General features: G+C 46.2%; 2 protein-coding genes across 3 annotated transcripts; both read left to right on the top strand.

The window, feature by feature from the left end:
- The first annotated feature begins 1895 nt into the window (after positions 1-1895).
- LOC101173636 (nucleoredoxin-like protein 1) lies at positions 1896-6232 on the top strand. Its single transcript, XM_004072978.4, has 4 exons — positions 1896-2534; positions 4137-4402; positions 4477-4566; positions 5433-6232. The coding sequence occupies exons 2-4, from the start codon at positions 4167-4169 to the stop codon at positions 5800-5802; spliced, it is 696 nt and encodes a 231-aa protein (XP_004073026.1). The 5' UTR covers positions 1896-2534; positions 4137-4166; the 3' UTR covers positions 5803-6232.
- Positions 6233-7790: 1558 nt separating this feature from the next.
- On the top strand, positions 7791-14648 carry nxnl1 (nucleoredoxin like 1). Of its 2 annotated transcripts, none has more exons than XM_023949695.1 (4): positions 7791-7986; positions 8213-8567; positions 13838-13927; positions 14059-14648. In XM_023949695.1, the coding sequence occupies exons 2-4, from the start codon at positions 8332-8334 to the stop codon at positions 14399-14401; spliced, it is 669 nt and encodes a 222-aa protein (XP_023805463.1). In that variant the 5' UTR covers positions 7791-7986; positions 8213-8331; the 3' UTR covers positions 14402-14648. The 2 variants fall into 2 exon arrangements, with proteins under 2 accessions (XP_023805463.1, XP_023805440.1); XM_023949672.1 differs by having other exon boundaries at positions 7792-7986; positions 8331-8567.
- Positions 14649-17103: the final 2455 nt, after the last annotated feature.

The raw sequence follows: 17103 nt of genomic DNA, 5'->3' as shown, positions 1-17103 counted from the left end.
ACCACATTTCCTCATCGATTTGCAACTTTTTTCATAAAGTTCTACTCTGATCATCTATTTTTAAATCCTTCACAGCTGCCTTTTCATGATGATGACGTCGTTTCTGCAGAGCAGCAGGAGTTCATTAGAAAGTCAATCTGAATTGTGGGCGGGGCCGTTGTAGACATAAAGTAACCCCACCACCATTTCCCATCATCCCTTGGTTTACAGTCTCTCCCACTAGCTTACAGCCCCTCACACCCCCAACCTAACGTTAGCGGTGCAACAAAAACGGCAGCAGCATCAGATCCATCCATCCGTCCAGTTCTGATCCAGATTCCAGCTCAGACCAGGAAAACAAAGACGTTCATGGATCTGTTGGTCTGCAGGTGGATGATCAGAAAGGGGCGGAGCTTGGAGCTTGTGGCGCTATTGCATCACCTACGTCAGCGCTACATCAGGAATAAAGAAGTATTCAGAAATACGGTTTGAATCTTGTAGATCCTCCATTTTCATCAGAGTCTTTATACAGCAGATCTTGTGCTTTAAAGTGAATAATTGTTTGTTTGTATCCCATGTTCATAAAAAGCCAAAGGCAGTAATATAATAATAATAAACTTTATTACAGACTCAAGGTCCACTTGCCACAAAATACACAAAACATATAAAAGACTTAAGGATAAAAATAAAACACTCAAACAAGTATAAGAACAGTAAAATAACCAGGTATCATGAACTTAATAAAAAGACTAAAACTGCTAACTTGAACAAAAAAAAGAAAACGTATAAGTTTAAAAAAGACGACCGTACCAAAACCTCCAAATAGAGGATTCTTCCAGTAGAAACACAACAAACTGATTATTTACTTCCTGGGTGTTTTGTGGTAGTCTCTACCTACAGAGTCTTGTTCATGTCTGTGGTTTGAACCGACGCTGCTGTTGCTCTCAGTACCAGATTGATTTTTCCAAACACATCAATCCTCTACATCCTAACAAAGAACTCTGTCTCTAACACATCAGATTGTTGCCGCTATGATTAGAGAAGCTGAAGGAGTTTTTGGGATACCTGGGAGTTTTATTAGAGTGGGGTCCAGATGACCCCACTCTAATATTGACGTGTTCTCCCTACCATGACAAAGGTGGATAAAGGTGGAAAGATTTCATGTAATCCATGGACACCAGTGAAGATCACAAATCATTGAAGAAAAAAGGTTCAGAGCCCTGTCTAGTGGGTCTAGATGACCCCACTCTCAACGTTGAGGCACGTTAACGTTGGGTCATCTGGACCCTATAAGACAGGACAAGGGTTAAACCAAATCTTGTTTTTTGAGCCTGATGTGATTCTTTTCAACTTCCACCATGAGATCAACGTGAATCTTCTGCTCTCCAACTGTTGAGGACTTGAAACGGTCAAGATTTTCTGAAGAATTGGCAAATAAACACTTAAGTCATTCATTTACTATTAATATGCAAAATATTTGAGCTACTGCAAGTTTTTCCAAGTCCTGATGGACGTGAAAATCAGTCCTGTTGCTAAAGTGTTTGTTTTCTTTATACTTCTGCATCCTTTGGACCTTTTTTTAAAATCTTTTGTGGGAGCATCTTTCCAACAGAAGTGCATCACTGGAGGAGAAAAGGCGTTCCTGGCTCGTGTAAATGCTGACACTCAGCTTTGAGTGAAAAAGGGAAACAGTCGGAGATCATTGGATGTCATCTGCTGTCTGACGGACAGATGGACTATTTTCACTGGCACAGAAGAGACGGGCCTCCTGAGGGGCTAAACGCTTTGGCGTGTGTTCTGCATGCTCATAGGTCCATGTCTAAAGCACACTAATGCTCATTACACCGTGCCGGCGTGTTTCGGAGTGTGCGGGCTCTGACACACGTGTCTCTGTGCGACTCAGACTAATCCTTCTGGATCTGCTGCCCTCCCACCTCTATATTTACCCCTGAGATTAACGGGGGTATTTACTGTGTTCCAGACCACTAAGTATTTCTCAGGGAATCAAACTGAGGACGTCGGCTTTCTTGTTTCCATTTTTTCCCCTTTGACCTCTGTTTTGGTCGTTCCGGCTTTGGTTACAAGCTGCAGTCTGAAGATTCAGCGTGAAACATCATCGACGTCCAGCAGCGACCTGCGGCTTTGAGAAGAAAACCGCTGTACTCGTCTTCGTCGGGTGTTTTCCCAACAGTCTTTCTGTCCACCTCTTCACCTGCGTTACGTCTGATTTGACTTTCCAATCCAATTTGGCTTCCTGTCATCCTTCCTTTCCTTCCTCTCTTGAAGAAACAAGACTTCTGCTGTTTAGCTGCAGTTGCATCTACACACACATGTGCAGATACTCCACAATCACACACACACCTTGGATCGACCTCCACTCCACAGTCACACGCCTTCGTCTCAGTCGGCTACAGCGAGTAAATTGGACAAATTCAGAGAAAAGAGAGGGAACATTTAAAAAGATCCCACGAATTGAAGGAAGAATAAAATCAATGGTTTGAAAAAAGACGGGCTTTGGACAGGCAGTTTGTCGTGTGGGAGTCGAGGCTTTCAAGGTGAGGCAATGACTTGTGTAGCTTTAGTTGCAGGAGCATGTTCTGTGCAGAAAGCTTCAGTATCGCTCTAGAACTCAGATTTAATCGGTTCACCTCGAGCAGTGATGGATCTGAAACAGATGGAAAAGTTTGGGTCAACCAGCGACTGTTCAGTCTGTGGTCGGCTGTTCTCCTCTAGATCTCTTGCAGGCATGTGAGTGAGGTTCAGCGTGTTCTAGCATTAGAAAGCTGACCAAGTGGATCCAGGATCTCCCTGTCACTTCTACCAGCACAGATGAAAACAGAGGATTTGGACGGAAGGCAGCAGCTCAGAGTCATCACTCGTTAGCCTAACTCCGTTTCCATTGACTAGGAAGTTTCCCAAATTGGATTTGTGATAAAAAACACGACAAGTGTTTAAAAACTCACAATAATGGAAAAACTGTTTTAGTGCTTGGAGGAGGCGGTTTGTCAGGCATGTAGAAATGGACTCATTTGCAATGAAAACACTTGTTTTTTAGATGAATTGACTCATGTGACCAACAACCGGATGGCCATGCCCTTCTTGGTAGGAACTGGCGGTCTTGGGCGCTGCACGGCGGGCGCCACCAGTGGTCCCACAGCGTCACACAGATCATCAGAAGCTGAGCGTGTCATGAGGAATTGTTGGATCCACAGCTCCTCTGGAAAACCACCATTTCCCAAAACGGCTTCATCCGTAGCCCCTCCCACGTGTAAGGAGCTCGCCGCTCCACGGCCTGAAGAAGACGCCGACGTCTCCTTTGATAGATGATGATGAGCGCTAGCGCCGTGGCAGAAATGTGAATGTATCTGCTGTCAATCAAAGTGTTGCTCACATCCGTGTTTCTGAAGGACTTATAATACTGAATCAATTATCCCTTCCTTTGGATACTGGACACCTCGAGGGGCATGAACCAGCTTTTATCATGGGCATTAATGAAGGAAATAGACAGTATTCAATTATCATTACTTCAATCTGGGTGTTTTTTAGCTTTCAATTGTTTTTCACAGGTAGTGGACTATATGATACGTTGTGTGACGCGTTGTCACGGCAACGGCTCCAGAAGCAGCCTCTGGCTCTGTTGCTGGATGAGGACTAACCAGCGGTTTATCTGCTAAACGTCACCTTCAGGGATCCAAAGCTACATTTCAGAGGAAAGTTCTCCTCTTCCCGCTTGTTTTTGTCCAGATGATGAAGATCAAGTTGGTTTTAAAGAAACAAAGTCCATCAGTCGTTTCCTAGATCGCTTTGATGGAAGACATGTCCAGCATGAACTCTAAATGTGTTGTAGTTTCTGCAGAGCGGCAGGAGTTCATTAGAAATTATCTCTGAGGGCGGAACTGTTGGTGCGGAATACCAACGGTAGTCATTAGGGGGCGGAGCTTGTGATGCGCCCATTTCAGTTTTTTCAAACGTCGTGTTTTTCCATCTGTTCCTGATCCCAAAAAACGAAGAAAAGCTATTTTAATCCTGAGTAGTCTTATTGATGTCCTCTTTCATCAGAAAAAGGCTACAAGAACGAGTTAAAAACACAAATTTCCTCAAAGTGGGTCTTTGGAGAACAGAATCTACAGATTTCTTTTACCTTTCTGTCCCTGCAGGTTTGTTTAAACCTGCCATCTTCCTCCATCATGGTGGACCTGTTTTTAAACCGAGTTCTGGTGGAAAATAACTCCGATCAGGATGAACTCAACACGGAGCGGGAGATCATTGGGATCCTGGAGAACCGCATCATCTTGCTGTTCTTTGCATCCATTGGCTGTGAGAAATGCCACAAGTTTGTGCCGGTCCTCAATCATTTTTTTAAGAGACTCAAAGATCCGGCTTATATTGAATATCCAAAGTTGCTTGCACTCATCTACGTCAGGTACCTGAGGTGGATTTGATCTTTTTTCCAATGCATTTGTCCTTATTGTTTTATCTATATTCTGGTTTCTCCAGCTTGGACCAGTCGGAAGAGCAGCAGGAAAAGTTTCTAAAAGAATTCCACAAGAAGATTTTGTTTCTCACCTTTGATGACCCCTACAGGAAGTAAGATAAAAAAAAAGGTTCAGATCTGCCTTTATGAATGGAGCCCACCAGGTGCCAGTAGTTAAAAAAAAAAAATCAGATAAACCGTGCGCACCTATTGATCAATTGTGCTCGTACTGTTGTGCAATTGTGCGCGTGCACACATTGGATGTGCGTGTCTCTGAGCAGAGCAGCGGGACTCGTAGCTTCGTGTGTGCGGGCAGGGGAGGGCGCTTGTTACGTGTGCGCAACAGAGGAGGCTTCGGACCGCAGTCATACTCCGGACTCGGGAGAGCCGTGTCTTCCGGGAGAGTTGTATCTCCAAGCAGAGGAGCGGCGTTGGGACGGGCGGAGGCGGAGTCCTGAGAAACCGTCCAAACAATCATCTGAATCTGTGTTTCCAGTCGGGTCCAGACCAAATAAAGGCTGATGTTATTCCAGTTCATCCACGGATAAATGTTGTTAGCACGGATTAGCCTAACCCTAACCCTTCTTCCAGGTCAGTTCTGCCTAAATAAAGGACTGACCACACGGATTTAAAAACTATAAGCGAACAAACACTAAATAATAATCATTAACTATAATAATAGCACGTTTAGAAGATCATCTCGCTCTATTTCGGAGCTTTGTTCATAACAGAACTTCCAATTTATCCTTCTACGGCCGTATCGTAATTTACCCAGTCCAATCACCATCTGACACGTCATGGGACCAACGTACAGCCAATCAAATACTGTAACATCATCTCAATTGTGCAACAGTATGAGCACAATTGATTAATCCGTGCGTGCGGTTTATCTGATTATTTTTAACCACAGACAGGTGGAGGGCTCTGTATTTCTGTGCGACAAAGCTGGTTCCTGAAGCTGCGTTCTTGTCCTCTTCAGGGAACTGCAGAGCATCTTTCAGGTGACGCACACACCAACGGTTGTGGTGCTGCGCCCTGACGGCTCCGTCCTTTCTCCAAACGCCGTCCACGACATCTCTCATCTTGGCACCAACTGTTTTCACAACTGGCAGGAATCGTCAGAGATCGTTGAGAGGACGTTCATGCTGAACGAGGAGTTCGACGACCTTAACCTACGCAGCGCCACCGACCCTGTGAGGAGGCTCAAATACAAGACTGAGGATGACAAGAGGAGGAAGAGATGGTGGAAGTTATGGGAGAAAGAAGACAGAAACAGCCAGAAAGAGAAAAATGAGACACTGGATGACAGGAGAAAAGAGCCAGACAAGGGAACATGGAGAAAAAGATAATTAAAATAAGCTGTAGATATGTGGAGTCATAAAAAGTACTTGTAATGATCCAATCAGATCATTGGCCTCAATGCAGTATTGTATGTCTTGTACTGAGGCTTGTGTTGATCTTGTTGGTTGTCTCTTTCATCCTAAGATAAGGAAACATATAATCATTACTAGTAAAACCCTTCATGTCTGAATTTATCAATTCTATGACTACTTTGAAGGAAACCAAATAGTACTGTTGTTCACACAAAAATAATGTTTTGAAGCAGATGCCAAGACTCATATCAAACCGTTGTGATGTGTAGCCTGAAGGTGAAGTTAAATCAAATGTTGCCAAATTCAGATACTACAGAATCAGAAAAAATAGATATTACTGTGTTTAAAGTTCATGATCCATGTGATCAAACCCTGAAATGTTGTTATTAAAAATTGTTCTGTTGTCCGCACGTGTTCATAGTTATTTGATGGGAGGTGATGTCTGAATTCAGAACAAGCCCATCGCCAGTTGAACGGTTAACACGGGTTTTCAGCATAAACACGGGAACAGTTGTCATTATTTTGGATTGGCACGTTGTATTGATGGAGCCGTGTTTTAACTCAATTTCTGCTGAGTCATGTTGAGCTGAAGGAAGAGGACCAGCCTTTCTAAAATGTTTTTCTCTAAATCCAATCTACAAGTGCGTGCATGAGTTTGGATTAATGCCACAGGCCTCTGTCGGGACACGCTTCTGTGTTTATTTCATGATTTATTTCCTGTCTTGTCTTGTTCAGCAGCTGAGCCGACAGATCAGAGCTGAAGGCATCTGGTGTTGAACAGAATCCTCTGACACACGAGGGGTATATTTGTATAAACCCCTTTTGGATTTGAGGCCAAACTTTGTTTACATTGATCATGTTTGTAAACATATCTAGTTGAACCGAGTGGAAAAGAGAAGAAAGAAGAAGAGAGAGGGATGTTAGAGATGAGGGATGAGGGTGGAAAAGGAAAGGAGTGACAATAAAGGAGGGGGATAAGGAAGTTAGAGGATGATTAAGAAATGGGGGGGGGGGGGGGGTCGAATCACAGAACAATTTTCTGGATGTTCATCATCATTACTGTCAAGTGCAGTCAGAAGGGGCGGGGCTTGTCCAAAAACACTCAAATGTTACAAACTCACCAGTTGGCACCAAAAACCTTCACACATGAAGGGCCTGAAGGACCGCCACAGGGGCCCCCAGCTCCAGAGAGCAGGGGGCACAGGAGGCACCAGCCAGAGAACAGCTATGCTATAGCGTTCAACCCACTGTTTTCCTGTTTCTCTTTCTTTATTCTAGTATCTTCCTCCATCTTAACTCATTTATTTCAACCATTCAACTATTCAAATCTTCAGCTCTTTCAGCTTTTTCCAGCTGTGACTTTTGATCCTTCAAATCCTTTTCCAGATATTCCAGGATTTCCAGGATTTTTGCCTCCATTGAAATCCGTGCGGAATCCTTGGTGCAGAAGCTCGCTGGTTCGATACCCGGCTCTGGCATTTTTCACAAACATATCTATTTTGTTATTGTGCTGTTTTCACTTTATTTATGGTCTCCTTCTTTTTCTGGAACTGCAGCTCCTTCTAGTTTCTCTATAGAAGTCTTTGGGATTTTGGCCTCTTGGAGCCAGCAGGTACTTCCTGTTTGCAATGCCAATGGGAGGGGTCGCTCAGTCCAGCTCCCGTGTACAGTCAGTGGGCCGGCCCTTTTTGCAGTTGCAATGAGCCTGTGATCAATCACCATCCTTTAGCTAAATACTCCGAAAAAGTTGAGCTCGCCACACGATGCAGGTGCAACTACAACCGTCCCGTTTCCCACGGTTACCACACAATAAAACTCTAACAGAGGGCTTGTCGAGCTTTTTTTTATATTGTTATAGTTTATCACATCAGATTCTTCTTTATTTAGAGAGACGCTATTGTTCAGTTCCTGCTTTCATGTCCACAGAAAGGCCGGACGCCAGATCGACGCCCGTCTGTCTGTCATCTTTCAGCCCCTCCCTCTCAGACAGAGGTGGGGTGGTGAAGACAGAAATGATTAGCGGAGGAAGTTTGACATCAACCAGATAAGAAACTGAACCCTAAAGACACGCTGGGAGAAAAGTTGAGAAAAGCGAAGGGAACTGAAGCAGAGAAAAGTCTGGGTTTGCAGATTTTCCCGTTTCTGGAGGACGTTATTAAGGTGAGAGACAGAGAGGATAATCTGAGATTATATGTGATTATAGAAGTGTGACTGGGTGGATGTGAGGAAGGATATTCAACACAGAGACCTAAATGTCATGACAGAGTGAAGACACATTGGTTGTTGTTTACCAGTCTGTCTTTTATTTTTGCCATGTTCATGTTATTTTGGTGTCTTTAGAATTCCAAAGAAGGGTGAAATAGCCTGAACCGTCTCCTTCTTACAGACGGTGATGTAATTGGTTCTCTTCTATGGACTCTTTGGGTTTTGAATCGGTCTCCTGAACTGGATGTGACAGCATAACCGACACGCCTCCCGTTTGTCTGGCTCCCATTTGCCTGCAGGATGGTGGATCTGTTCTACGACCACGTTCTGGTGAAGAACAACAAAGACCAGGAGGAGCTGGACACAGAGCGGGAAGTGGTCCTGCGCCTGCAGAACCGAATCCTCCTGCTTTTCTTTGCGTCCGCTGAAAGTGACACCTGCCAGCAGTTTGCTCCCACGCTCCATGACTTCTTCAAAAAGCTGACGGATGAGTTTTACGTGGAGCGTTCTGCTCAGCTGGCTCTTCTGTACATCAGGTACATTATGAACAGAGCGGCGTCCATCATGGCGTTCTGGTCCTTGACCTGTTTCTGTGCTCTGGAACATGAACGTCTCATTCTTCTCCATTTGCTGTCAAGTTAAACTGATAAAATGAAATGTATTGTTTGATTTTACACAATGATTGGCCACATTTGGACAGAAACACTTTAGTTTTCACTTCAAAATGACAACTGAGGTCTTTGCTAAATTAAATATAAGCTTATTGAACAGCTATGCCGCTTGTTTATCCCTTATTTTTAAGATGATGTTAAAAAAAACGGCAACAAAAGACAAATGGACTTCATTTCACCTTAGATTTCTTATTGCACTTTGAGTATTTCTCCTATCATCACATTCCTGGTGAAAACATCAACGGTGGATTATTTCAAAGCCACTCAGATTGACACAATCGTACATGTCTTTTTTTGTAATTGAGTTTCCTCTTGGCTTTAGTTTCTTTTTTAGATGTGTCATGTGTGATTCTGTTAAAAGTCTCACTCTGAAGATCTTCCCAGTGGTCTTTTAACCCTTGTGCTATCTTAGATGACCCCCCCCCTCCATTGACATGTTCTCCCTACCATGACAAAGGTGGAAAGATTTCATGTAATCCATGGACACCAGTGAAGATCACAAATCATTGAAGAAAAAAGGTTCAGAGCTCTGTCTAGTGGGTCTAGATGACCCAACTCCCAACGTTAACGTGCCTAGGATAACACAATGGTTAGAGATGATGATGCTGTTTTTGGCCAAAACCCGAAAAACTGTGTCGTTTTCTAGAACCTAGTTTCTGCAGAGCGGCAGGAGTTCATTTAAATTTCACCTCTGTGTGGGCGGGGCCACATTGCTGAGAGCTCTCTGATTAATCGGAGCAGAGAGCTTGTGGCCCCCCCAGCATATTTTCGACGTCACAAATATGCTCCTTTTCCAACTGCAGCGATGACAATCAAGAAATACTCAGAAATCAACTTTGCAGTAATTTCATTTCAGAAAATATTTTTCCTTCCAGTTGGAGCTCAGTTTTTTATTTACTATATACTCATTGACACCTGCACATGTTTCCAGCTATGATAAAAATTACTAATGTTTTTGCTTTCATGTAAACCAGGGGTGTCTAACTCATTTTCACTGAGGGCCACATCAGCATAGTGTCTGTCCTCAAAGGGCCAGATGTAACTTATACATGTAACTAAATGTAATCAAAAATAAATGTAACTACTCCTTAATGTTAAACAACTCATTATTTATTTATTATAACTTTTTAAAGTGACAATTGCAGTTGCATAGAAAACATGTTTGCTTGTTATTTAGCATAAACCATTTATGTTTTGTCCTCTTATTAAAACCCACATAACTCCATTACTGAAGGATCAAACTTGCATTTACTGATGGTTTGATGACAACAATTTGTCTGCATTCACACATAAGACCTGCAAACACTGAATAATTACAACAGTAGCTACACATAAATAATATGTAATCAACTAAAGAAAAACATTATTTTAAGTAATCAAAAACCTTTATGCTCTCGTGGGCCACATAAAATAACGTGGTGGGCCACATTTGGCCCCCGGGCCTTGAGTTTGACACGTGTGATGTAGACGCTAAGTTAAGGTAAATTAGGAGTTGAAAGGGTTTGATGCGTATTTGCATCAACAGGCGTCACGGCTTAAAGTCTCCCTCAATTAAAATCACATTTTTGGTTTTTTTTTTTTTTTTTTTTTTTTTTTTTAACTTGTCCTGTCCAACAGCTGGGCAGACAGACGAGAGCTGAGGGCCTCTTGTGTTGGACATATTTTGCTTTAACAAGAGGGGTTATTAATCTTCTGACAAACCAAAGGTATGTCTGAATAAACCCCTTTTGTAATTGAGGCCAAACTTTATTAATTTCAATCATGTCTGAAAATCTTTGGTGTTGGACCGGACGGAAAAGGAAAGAGGGGAAGAAGAGAGAGGGACGCTAGAGAGAGGGGGAGGTAGGGGGTGATAATAGGAGGGGAAGGGGGATAAGACCATGAAGCAGCATACAGCAACAAGTTTACTGGTTGTTAATCATTATGGTAAGGTTCAAATGCAGTACAAAAAGGGCGGGGCCCGTCCACACACACTCAAATATTATCAACACACCTGCTAGCTGCAAAAATGTCCACCTGTCGACATGTACACAAAACAGATAGTGTTCACACGCATACTTATGCCTTAAAACCAACTAGTGTGAAATATTTCAGTCATTCAGTCATGCAAGCTATTAGTGCAAAGGTGAGCTAACACCAGTGCTCAGGTGAGGTTTTATGTTCTTCTAAAATGGATGGTGGAATGTGAAAAGAAGGAGGGAGAGTGCCCAGCCATCCCCACCCCAAGACCCCCACCGCAGCAGCAGCGTCAGCCGGAATCCCCCCAACGCCACACGGGAACCGGCAGGGAACAACCGCCGCCCGGGCGACCAAGCCCGCCACCCAGGCCAGGGCCAGCAGGGCTGCCGCAAGGCCCCCAGAGCCAGAGGCCAGGGAAGCACGGAGGGAAAGAGAGCGCCGCCCCAGCCCAACCAGGAGAGCAGCCCCCCCGCCGCGCCGGGAGAACCCAACGCAGAGCCCCACCGGAGAAGGACGCCCACAGCCCCAAACGAGCACCCCACCACCACCCAGGAGTTCCGGGCATCCCCCCGCCCCAACCCCAGGTACGAGCCAGGACCCCCCAAGGGAGACCCGCTCCGCACTCCAGGCAGCCATCCGCCCGGCCCACGGTTGGTCCAGGGAGGAGCGAGGCAGGGGGCCCGCCGCCCCCGCCCAGGAGGGGGGAACCCCGGGGAAAAAAAGAGGGCCCACAAGGGGTGTTATAAATAAGGCCACCAGGCTCGGCCACAGTTGGAAATTTGGCGGGGCCCAGCACTCAGGAGCAAGGACCAGAACCCACCCCCCAGGGACCAGACACCCCCGGCTCAGATGTAATGTGAACTCCCCCACCGCGCGGAGAGAGCACCGCCGGGCCCAGGAAGCCGGCACCCCGGGGACACGGCCGCCGATGCAAAGGGGCCCGCACCCCCCACCAGGGAAGAGGCAGGGGACAGATGGACCCAGGTCCCACCTTCCTTGCAAAATGTGTGTGCGTGTATGTGTGTTTGAGATGGTGTGTGTGTGCATGTGTGTGTGTTTATGTTGGGATGTATATATTGAGGGGGGAGGGGTGTGTGTACTAAGGGGGTTGCAGTTAAAATTGGCGGGTAGGGCACTAAGGGGACATCTCCTGATTACTCACAGTGACGTCCCCTCACCCTCCCCACCAAGGGGCCCTAAATGTCTAAGGTGCGGTTAAAATTGGCGGGTAGGGTGCTAGGAGGACATCCGCTGCTTGCTGGCAGTGATGTCCAAGCACCCCCCCTACCAAGGGCCCTACATGTCTAAGGTGCAAATAATTTTTGGGGTTTTGACATCTACGTTTGGCATTTTATTATTGTAAAAAACATGTCATTTTTGCATTTCTGAGTATTTCTCCTTTGACATCGCTGTAAGTCAGACTGCAGAGACACGGATGTGATGTCAGAGCGGCCAAAAAGCGCATGTGCAAGCTCCCTGATCTGCCCCGTCCAACGTGCACACGCTCCCTGATCTGCCCCCTCCAGCCTGCACACGCTCCCTGATCTGCCCCGTCCAGCGTGCACACGCTCCGTGATCTGCCCCCGTCCAGCCTGCACACGCTCCCTGATCTGCCCCGTCCAGCCTGCACACGCTCCCTGATCTGCCCCGTCCAGCCTGCACACGCTCCCTGATCTGCCCCGACCAGCCTGCACACGCCCCCCTGCCCCGACCAGCCTGCACACGCCCCCTGATCTGCCCCGTCCAGCCTGCACACGCCCCCTGATCTGCCCTGTCCAGCCTGCACACGCCCCCTGATCTGCCCCGTCCAGCCTGCATACGCTGCCTGATCTGCCCCGTCCAGCCTGCACACGCCCCCCTGCCCCGTCCAGCCTGCACACGCCCCCTGATCTGCCCCGTCCAGCCTGCACACGCTCCCTGATCTGCCCCGTCCAGCCTGCACACGCCCCCTGATCTGCCCCGTCCAGCCTGCACACGCCCCCTGATCTGCCCCGTCCAGCCTGCACACGCCCCCCTGCCCCGTCCAGCCTGCACACGCCCCCTGATCTGCCCCGTCCAGCCTGCACACGCCCCCTGATCTGCCCCGTCCAGCCTGCATACGCTGCCTGATCTGCCCCGTCCAGCCTGCACACGCCCCCCTGCCCCGTCCAGCCTGCACACGCCCCCTGATCTGCCCCGTCCAGCCTGCACACGCTCCCTGATCTGCCCCGTCCAGCCTGCACACGCCCCCTGATCTGCCCCGTCCAGCCTGCACACGCCCCCTGATCTGCCCCGTCCAGCCTGCACACGCCCCCCTGCCCCGTCCAGCCTGCACACGCCCCCTGATCTGCCCCGTCCAGCCTGCACACGCCCCCTGATCTGCCCCGTCCAGCCTGCACACGCCCCCTGATCTGCCCCGTCCAGCCTGCACACGCCCCCTGATCTGCCCTGTCCAGCCTGCACACGCCCCCTGATCTGCCCCGTCCAGCCTGCACACGCTCCCTGATCTGCCCCGTCCAGCCTGCACATGCCCCCTGATGAAATGGGGCTTAATTTCCCCAGCTTTGTTTATTGAACATTTTCAAATGACAGAAATTCCAGTGCAAAGTGTTTACAATTATGGATGAGGAAAACAATCAAGGAAAACCCCCCCCCAAACCCCTTCAACCCTTTTGCCCTCCCTTTCCATCCATCCCACATCACAATGCCCCTCCCAACACCCTCCCTCCTTTGATTGGCCAAAAAAACAATCAAAACAAAAATAAAATGAACTGAAAAACAATAATGATTAAAAAAACTAACAATTTGGAGTAAAACTATGACTTTAGGAGGAAAAATGAGCCGAAAATACGAGTAGAGTTCAGTTGTAATCAGAAGCCAAGACCATGGCATCGATAAAGTTTAGGCAGTGATTCCCGGTGACTGAAATGATTGAATTGAGTCAGAAGTTTAGATTTTGAAGCACGGAGCCAGTGGACTTTGGGTGGGGGGCCATCAGACGACGGGCCACTGAAATGTGGCTTTTTAAACACCACGAGAACGTTTTTATGAACAAAGGTCACTTTAAATCTAATTTAGTTATAACACATCTGTTCACTGACAATTTTGATAAGTTCTATTTATGTCAATCAAAGGTCAAATAAAAAGCCCGTTTTGTGTTGCTTACTAGACTAAATGATCCGAATCTCTCTCCTCAGTTTGGATCAGTCAGAGGAGCAGCTGGAGAACTTCCTCAAGGAGCTCCCCAAGAAGTCTCTGTTCCTGGCCTATGAGGACCCCTACAGGAGGTGTGTGGAACCAGCTGGTTGTTGTGGACGACCTGCTGGTAACTAATGATGATGCAAATCTGCCGAGCAGCACCGGCATCTCATATTCCTGATTCCACGGTGTGTAGCAGCGCTTCTGTGTGTGTCCACAGGGAGCTGGAGGCCATGTTTAATGTGGAAGAGCTCCCCACCGTGGTGGTGCTGCGTCCCGACTGCTCCATCCTGGTCCCGAACGCGGTGGAGGAGATCATCCGCCTGGGCCCAGACTGCTACCGAAACTGGCACGAGGCAGCAGAACTTCTCGACAGGAACTTCCTCATCACGGAGGACTTCCAGGAAAAGTCCATGCGCAGCTTCACCGACCCCGTCAGAAGACTGAAGTACAAGGTGGAGGACGAGAAGAAGAAAAAGAAGAAAAAAAAGCAAACATGCAACGACGACAGGGAGGCAGAAGCAGGGGCAAACGATCGAGATGAAGGCCGGTCCCTCTGGTGATGCAGGCAACCCGGACTGAAGTTGTTGTGATCAGGAGCTTTAAGGCGGAGCCTCTCATGGCTGCTCAATCGTTGTTTAGCTCCCGTGTTTAATTTCACGTATGACATGTGAGGAACTCGTCTTTCTGGACCCAGTCTTTACAACGCATACATCATATGGAGGCCAAACGTAGAAAAAAGAGAAATCCCATGAGTACTAATCATTGACTGTATACAAGAACTGGACTGAGTGGCTCCTCCCCCTGGCGTTCCAAACAGGAAGTGGCTCCAAGAAGCCAAAATCCCTCAGAATTCTATAGAGAAATAAACAGCTGTTCCTCAGTCATTCTATAAGTCAGAAGAACCGTTCTGGATCTGATTCTTTTTTTAACATCTTCTTGGTAATCCTCAATTTGTTTCATGTTGTTTTTCTGTTGTTTAGTTGTTCAAGTTATAAACTGACCAATAAAAGGGGTCTTGCGTCCAACTTTTTTTTATTGAACTTGTCCTGTCCAACAGCTAAGCAAACACATGAGACCATATTTTACTGTTACAACAGGGGTTGTGAATTTTCTGACACACGAGGGGTATGTTTGGATAAACCCCTTTTGTAATTTAGACAAAACTTTATTTATTTCTGTCATATTTGTAAATGGGTTTTTTTTATTGGATGGAAAAGAAAAGGAGGGAAGAAGAGAGGGATAATAGAGAGAGGGAGGGTAGGAGGGTGATTACAGAAGGGGGGGGGGGGGTAAAACCATGAACCAGCATAAAGCAATAGGTTGCTGGATGGTTACAATCCTTACTGACAGGTTTAGAAGTAATACAAATCTGTAGTTCAAGTTATAAACTGACCACATTAAGGGTCTCGTGTCCAACATTTGATTGATTCTCCTGAGCTTTTCAAGTGGTAGGGGTGTGGCCTTCCAACAAACTCACTCCTGATTGGTGAGAGTGTCTGCCATAGATACGTCAACTCTGACCCAATCACTGCTTATTTACTACATGCTGGTGTCCATATCGCGAAAAAATGGCAACTGTATGGACTTGATTTGGTTGGAACTGACAGTGACTTCCCACGTGCTCCGTCCAGCTCTCACATACAGCCCATGATGCTGATAAACATTTGTTGTTTCTTAGAATGTGTGGATCATTTGACATGTTTATCCCTTGTGCTATCTTAGATGACCCCACCCTTCCATTGACGTGTTCTCCCTACCATGACAAAGGTGGATAAAGGTGGAAAGATTTCATGTAATCCATGGACACCAGTGAAGATCACAAATCATTGAAGAAAAAAGGTTCACAGCACTGTCTAGTGGGTCTGGCTGACCCCCCTCCCAATGTTAAAGTGCCTAGGATAGCACAAGGGTTACATGCTGTCAGATGTATAGTGTAGAAAATGGATCAGTGTTTAGGTCATGTCTCAGCTTGTTTTATAGAACCTGAATCAAAGCTGCTACACAACAATGCACAATGTGATTGTAATGTGTACCAACTAATCAAGACAACACGCATCATTTAAAATTAATGAACAATTTAGCACCATTAAAATAATTGTGCTCTTTTGTTTGGAGGGTTCATGGAGTCTGACTGTGTTTCCAAAACACGCAGCAATCAGAGCTTTTTGTGCCAAACAATGGAGACGTCGGCGACACGACCCAATCAGTCATTATTGCTTTGAATTCCCTCCAGAGTTTATTCTTGGCTAGCTTGTGCACTGATCATCCAGTATCCTTCCCTCCTCACTACATAGTGACTTTGCCATTTTCTAGTGCTGGCTGAATCTACAATTCCAAAATCCAGTGCCCTAGAAATTTCCCAGAAGTCTCAGCGAAAAACCCGTGTGCATAGATGTTCACCAGATCGGTGAATATAGACCACAATGCATTGCTTCGGAACAATTTTTGCCAAAAAAAAGTTTTTACATGTATTTTTTTTAAATAAACCACCAACGTTTTAATTCAGAAGACAGTGGACTCATAAATAATTGTCGCAAAACGCTCATATTAATTAACTTTTGTAAAATGGATGACGTCATATCCGCTGTTAAAAATAAAAAAGTAGTGAGCGTGGAGTCCGGATTGCTTCTAAAGTTCATGGCGCTACATAGTGCTGCAATATCTAGTTTTTCAGTACTTTGGGGTTAGGGCGGGAATTCAGACGCAGCCATGTCAAAAAGTAAAGGGATACTTTTTGTATACTACAATACATTACATTAGTACTGCCCTGCCTCAACTATAGTATTGAAGTTTGGAGAAACCCCAACAGAACCACCCTACAGCCATTATGCACATTGCAAAAGGGAGCCATAAAAAATTAGGATATTATGAACGCACCATTTTATTCTATAGATCAAAATTCATAACGTTACAGATATAAGACATCCATCCATTTTCTCTTTCCGGGTCACCTGTCAAGGCTACTGTCAGAAAAAGGTGGGGACAGGTTGCCAGAGTCCATCTCAGCGCACACATTCACATCCAGGGACATCAGAGTGTCCAATGAGACTGCGAAGCATGTTTTTGAGCCGTGGCAGGAAACAGGGGAGCCCGGAAAAACACACGCATGATGCACATGGCAGGTCCCCACTGGGATTGGATTTTTGCCCCAGCAACAGGAGTGGGGCAACTGCAGAGTGGATTCATTTGATCATCAGGTGTTGGTATGAAAGACCTTCCTGTTACGTTGGACAGACTGACACTCATTCGGAACCGAGGCGCG

The sequence above is a fragment of the Oryzias latipes genome, chromosome 1 (genome assembly GCF_002234675.1).
Source record: "Oryzias latipes chromosome 1, ASM223467v1".
Classification (NCBI taxonomy): Eukaryota; Metazoa; Chordata; class Actinopteri; order Beloniformes; family Adrianichthyidae; genus Oryzias; species Oryzias latipes.
This window is presented reverse-complemented; position numbering and strand designations above follow the sequence as displayed.

Excerpts from the sequence above, each read along its gene's own strand:
- nxnl1 (XM_023949695.1), top strand. The coding sequence starts at position 8,332 with ATGGTGGATCTGTTCTACGACCACGTTCTGGTGAAGAACAACAAAGAC. Across the intron at positions 8,568-13,837 it reads CTGGCTCTTCTGTACATCAG|TTTGGATCAGTCAGAGGAGC; the intron begins GTACATTATGAA and ends CTCTCTCCTCAG. Across the intron at positions 13,928-14,058 it reads TATGAGGACCCCTACAGGAG|GGAGCTGGAGGCCATGTTTA; the intron begins GTGTGTGGAACC and ends GTGTGTCCACAG.
- LOC101173636 (XM_004072978.4), top strand. The coding sequence starts at position 4,167 with ATGGTGGACCTGTTTTTAAACCGAGTTCTGGTGGAAAATAACTCCGAT. Across the intron at positions 4,403-4,476 it reads CTTGCACTCATCTACGTCAG|CTTGGACCAGTCGGAAGAGC; the intron begins GTACCTGAGGTG and ends TGGTTTCTCCAG. Across the intron at positions 4,567-5,432 it reads TTTGATGACCCCTACAGGAA|GGAACTGCAGAGCATCTTTC; the intron begins GTAAGATAAAAA and ends TGTCCTCTTCAG.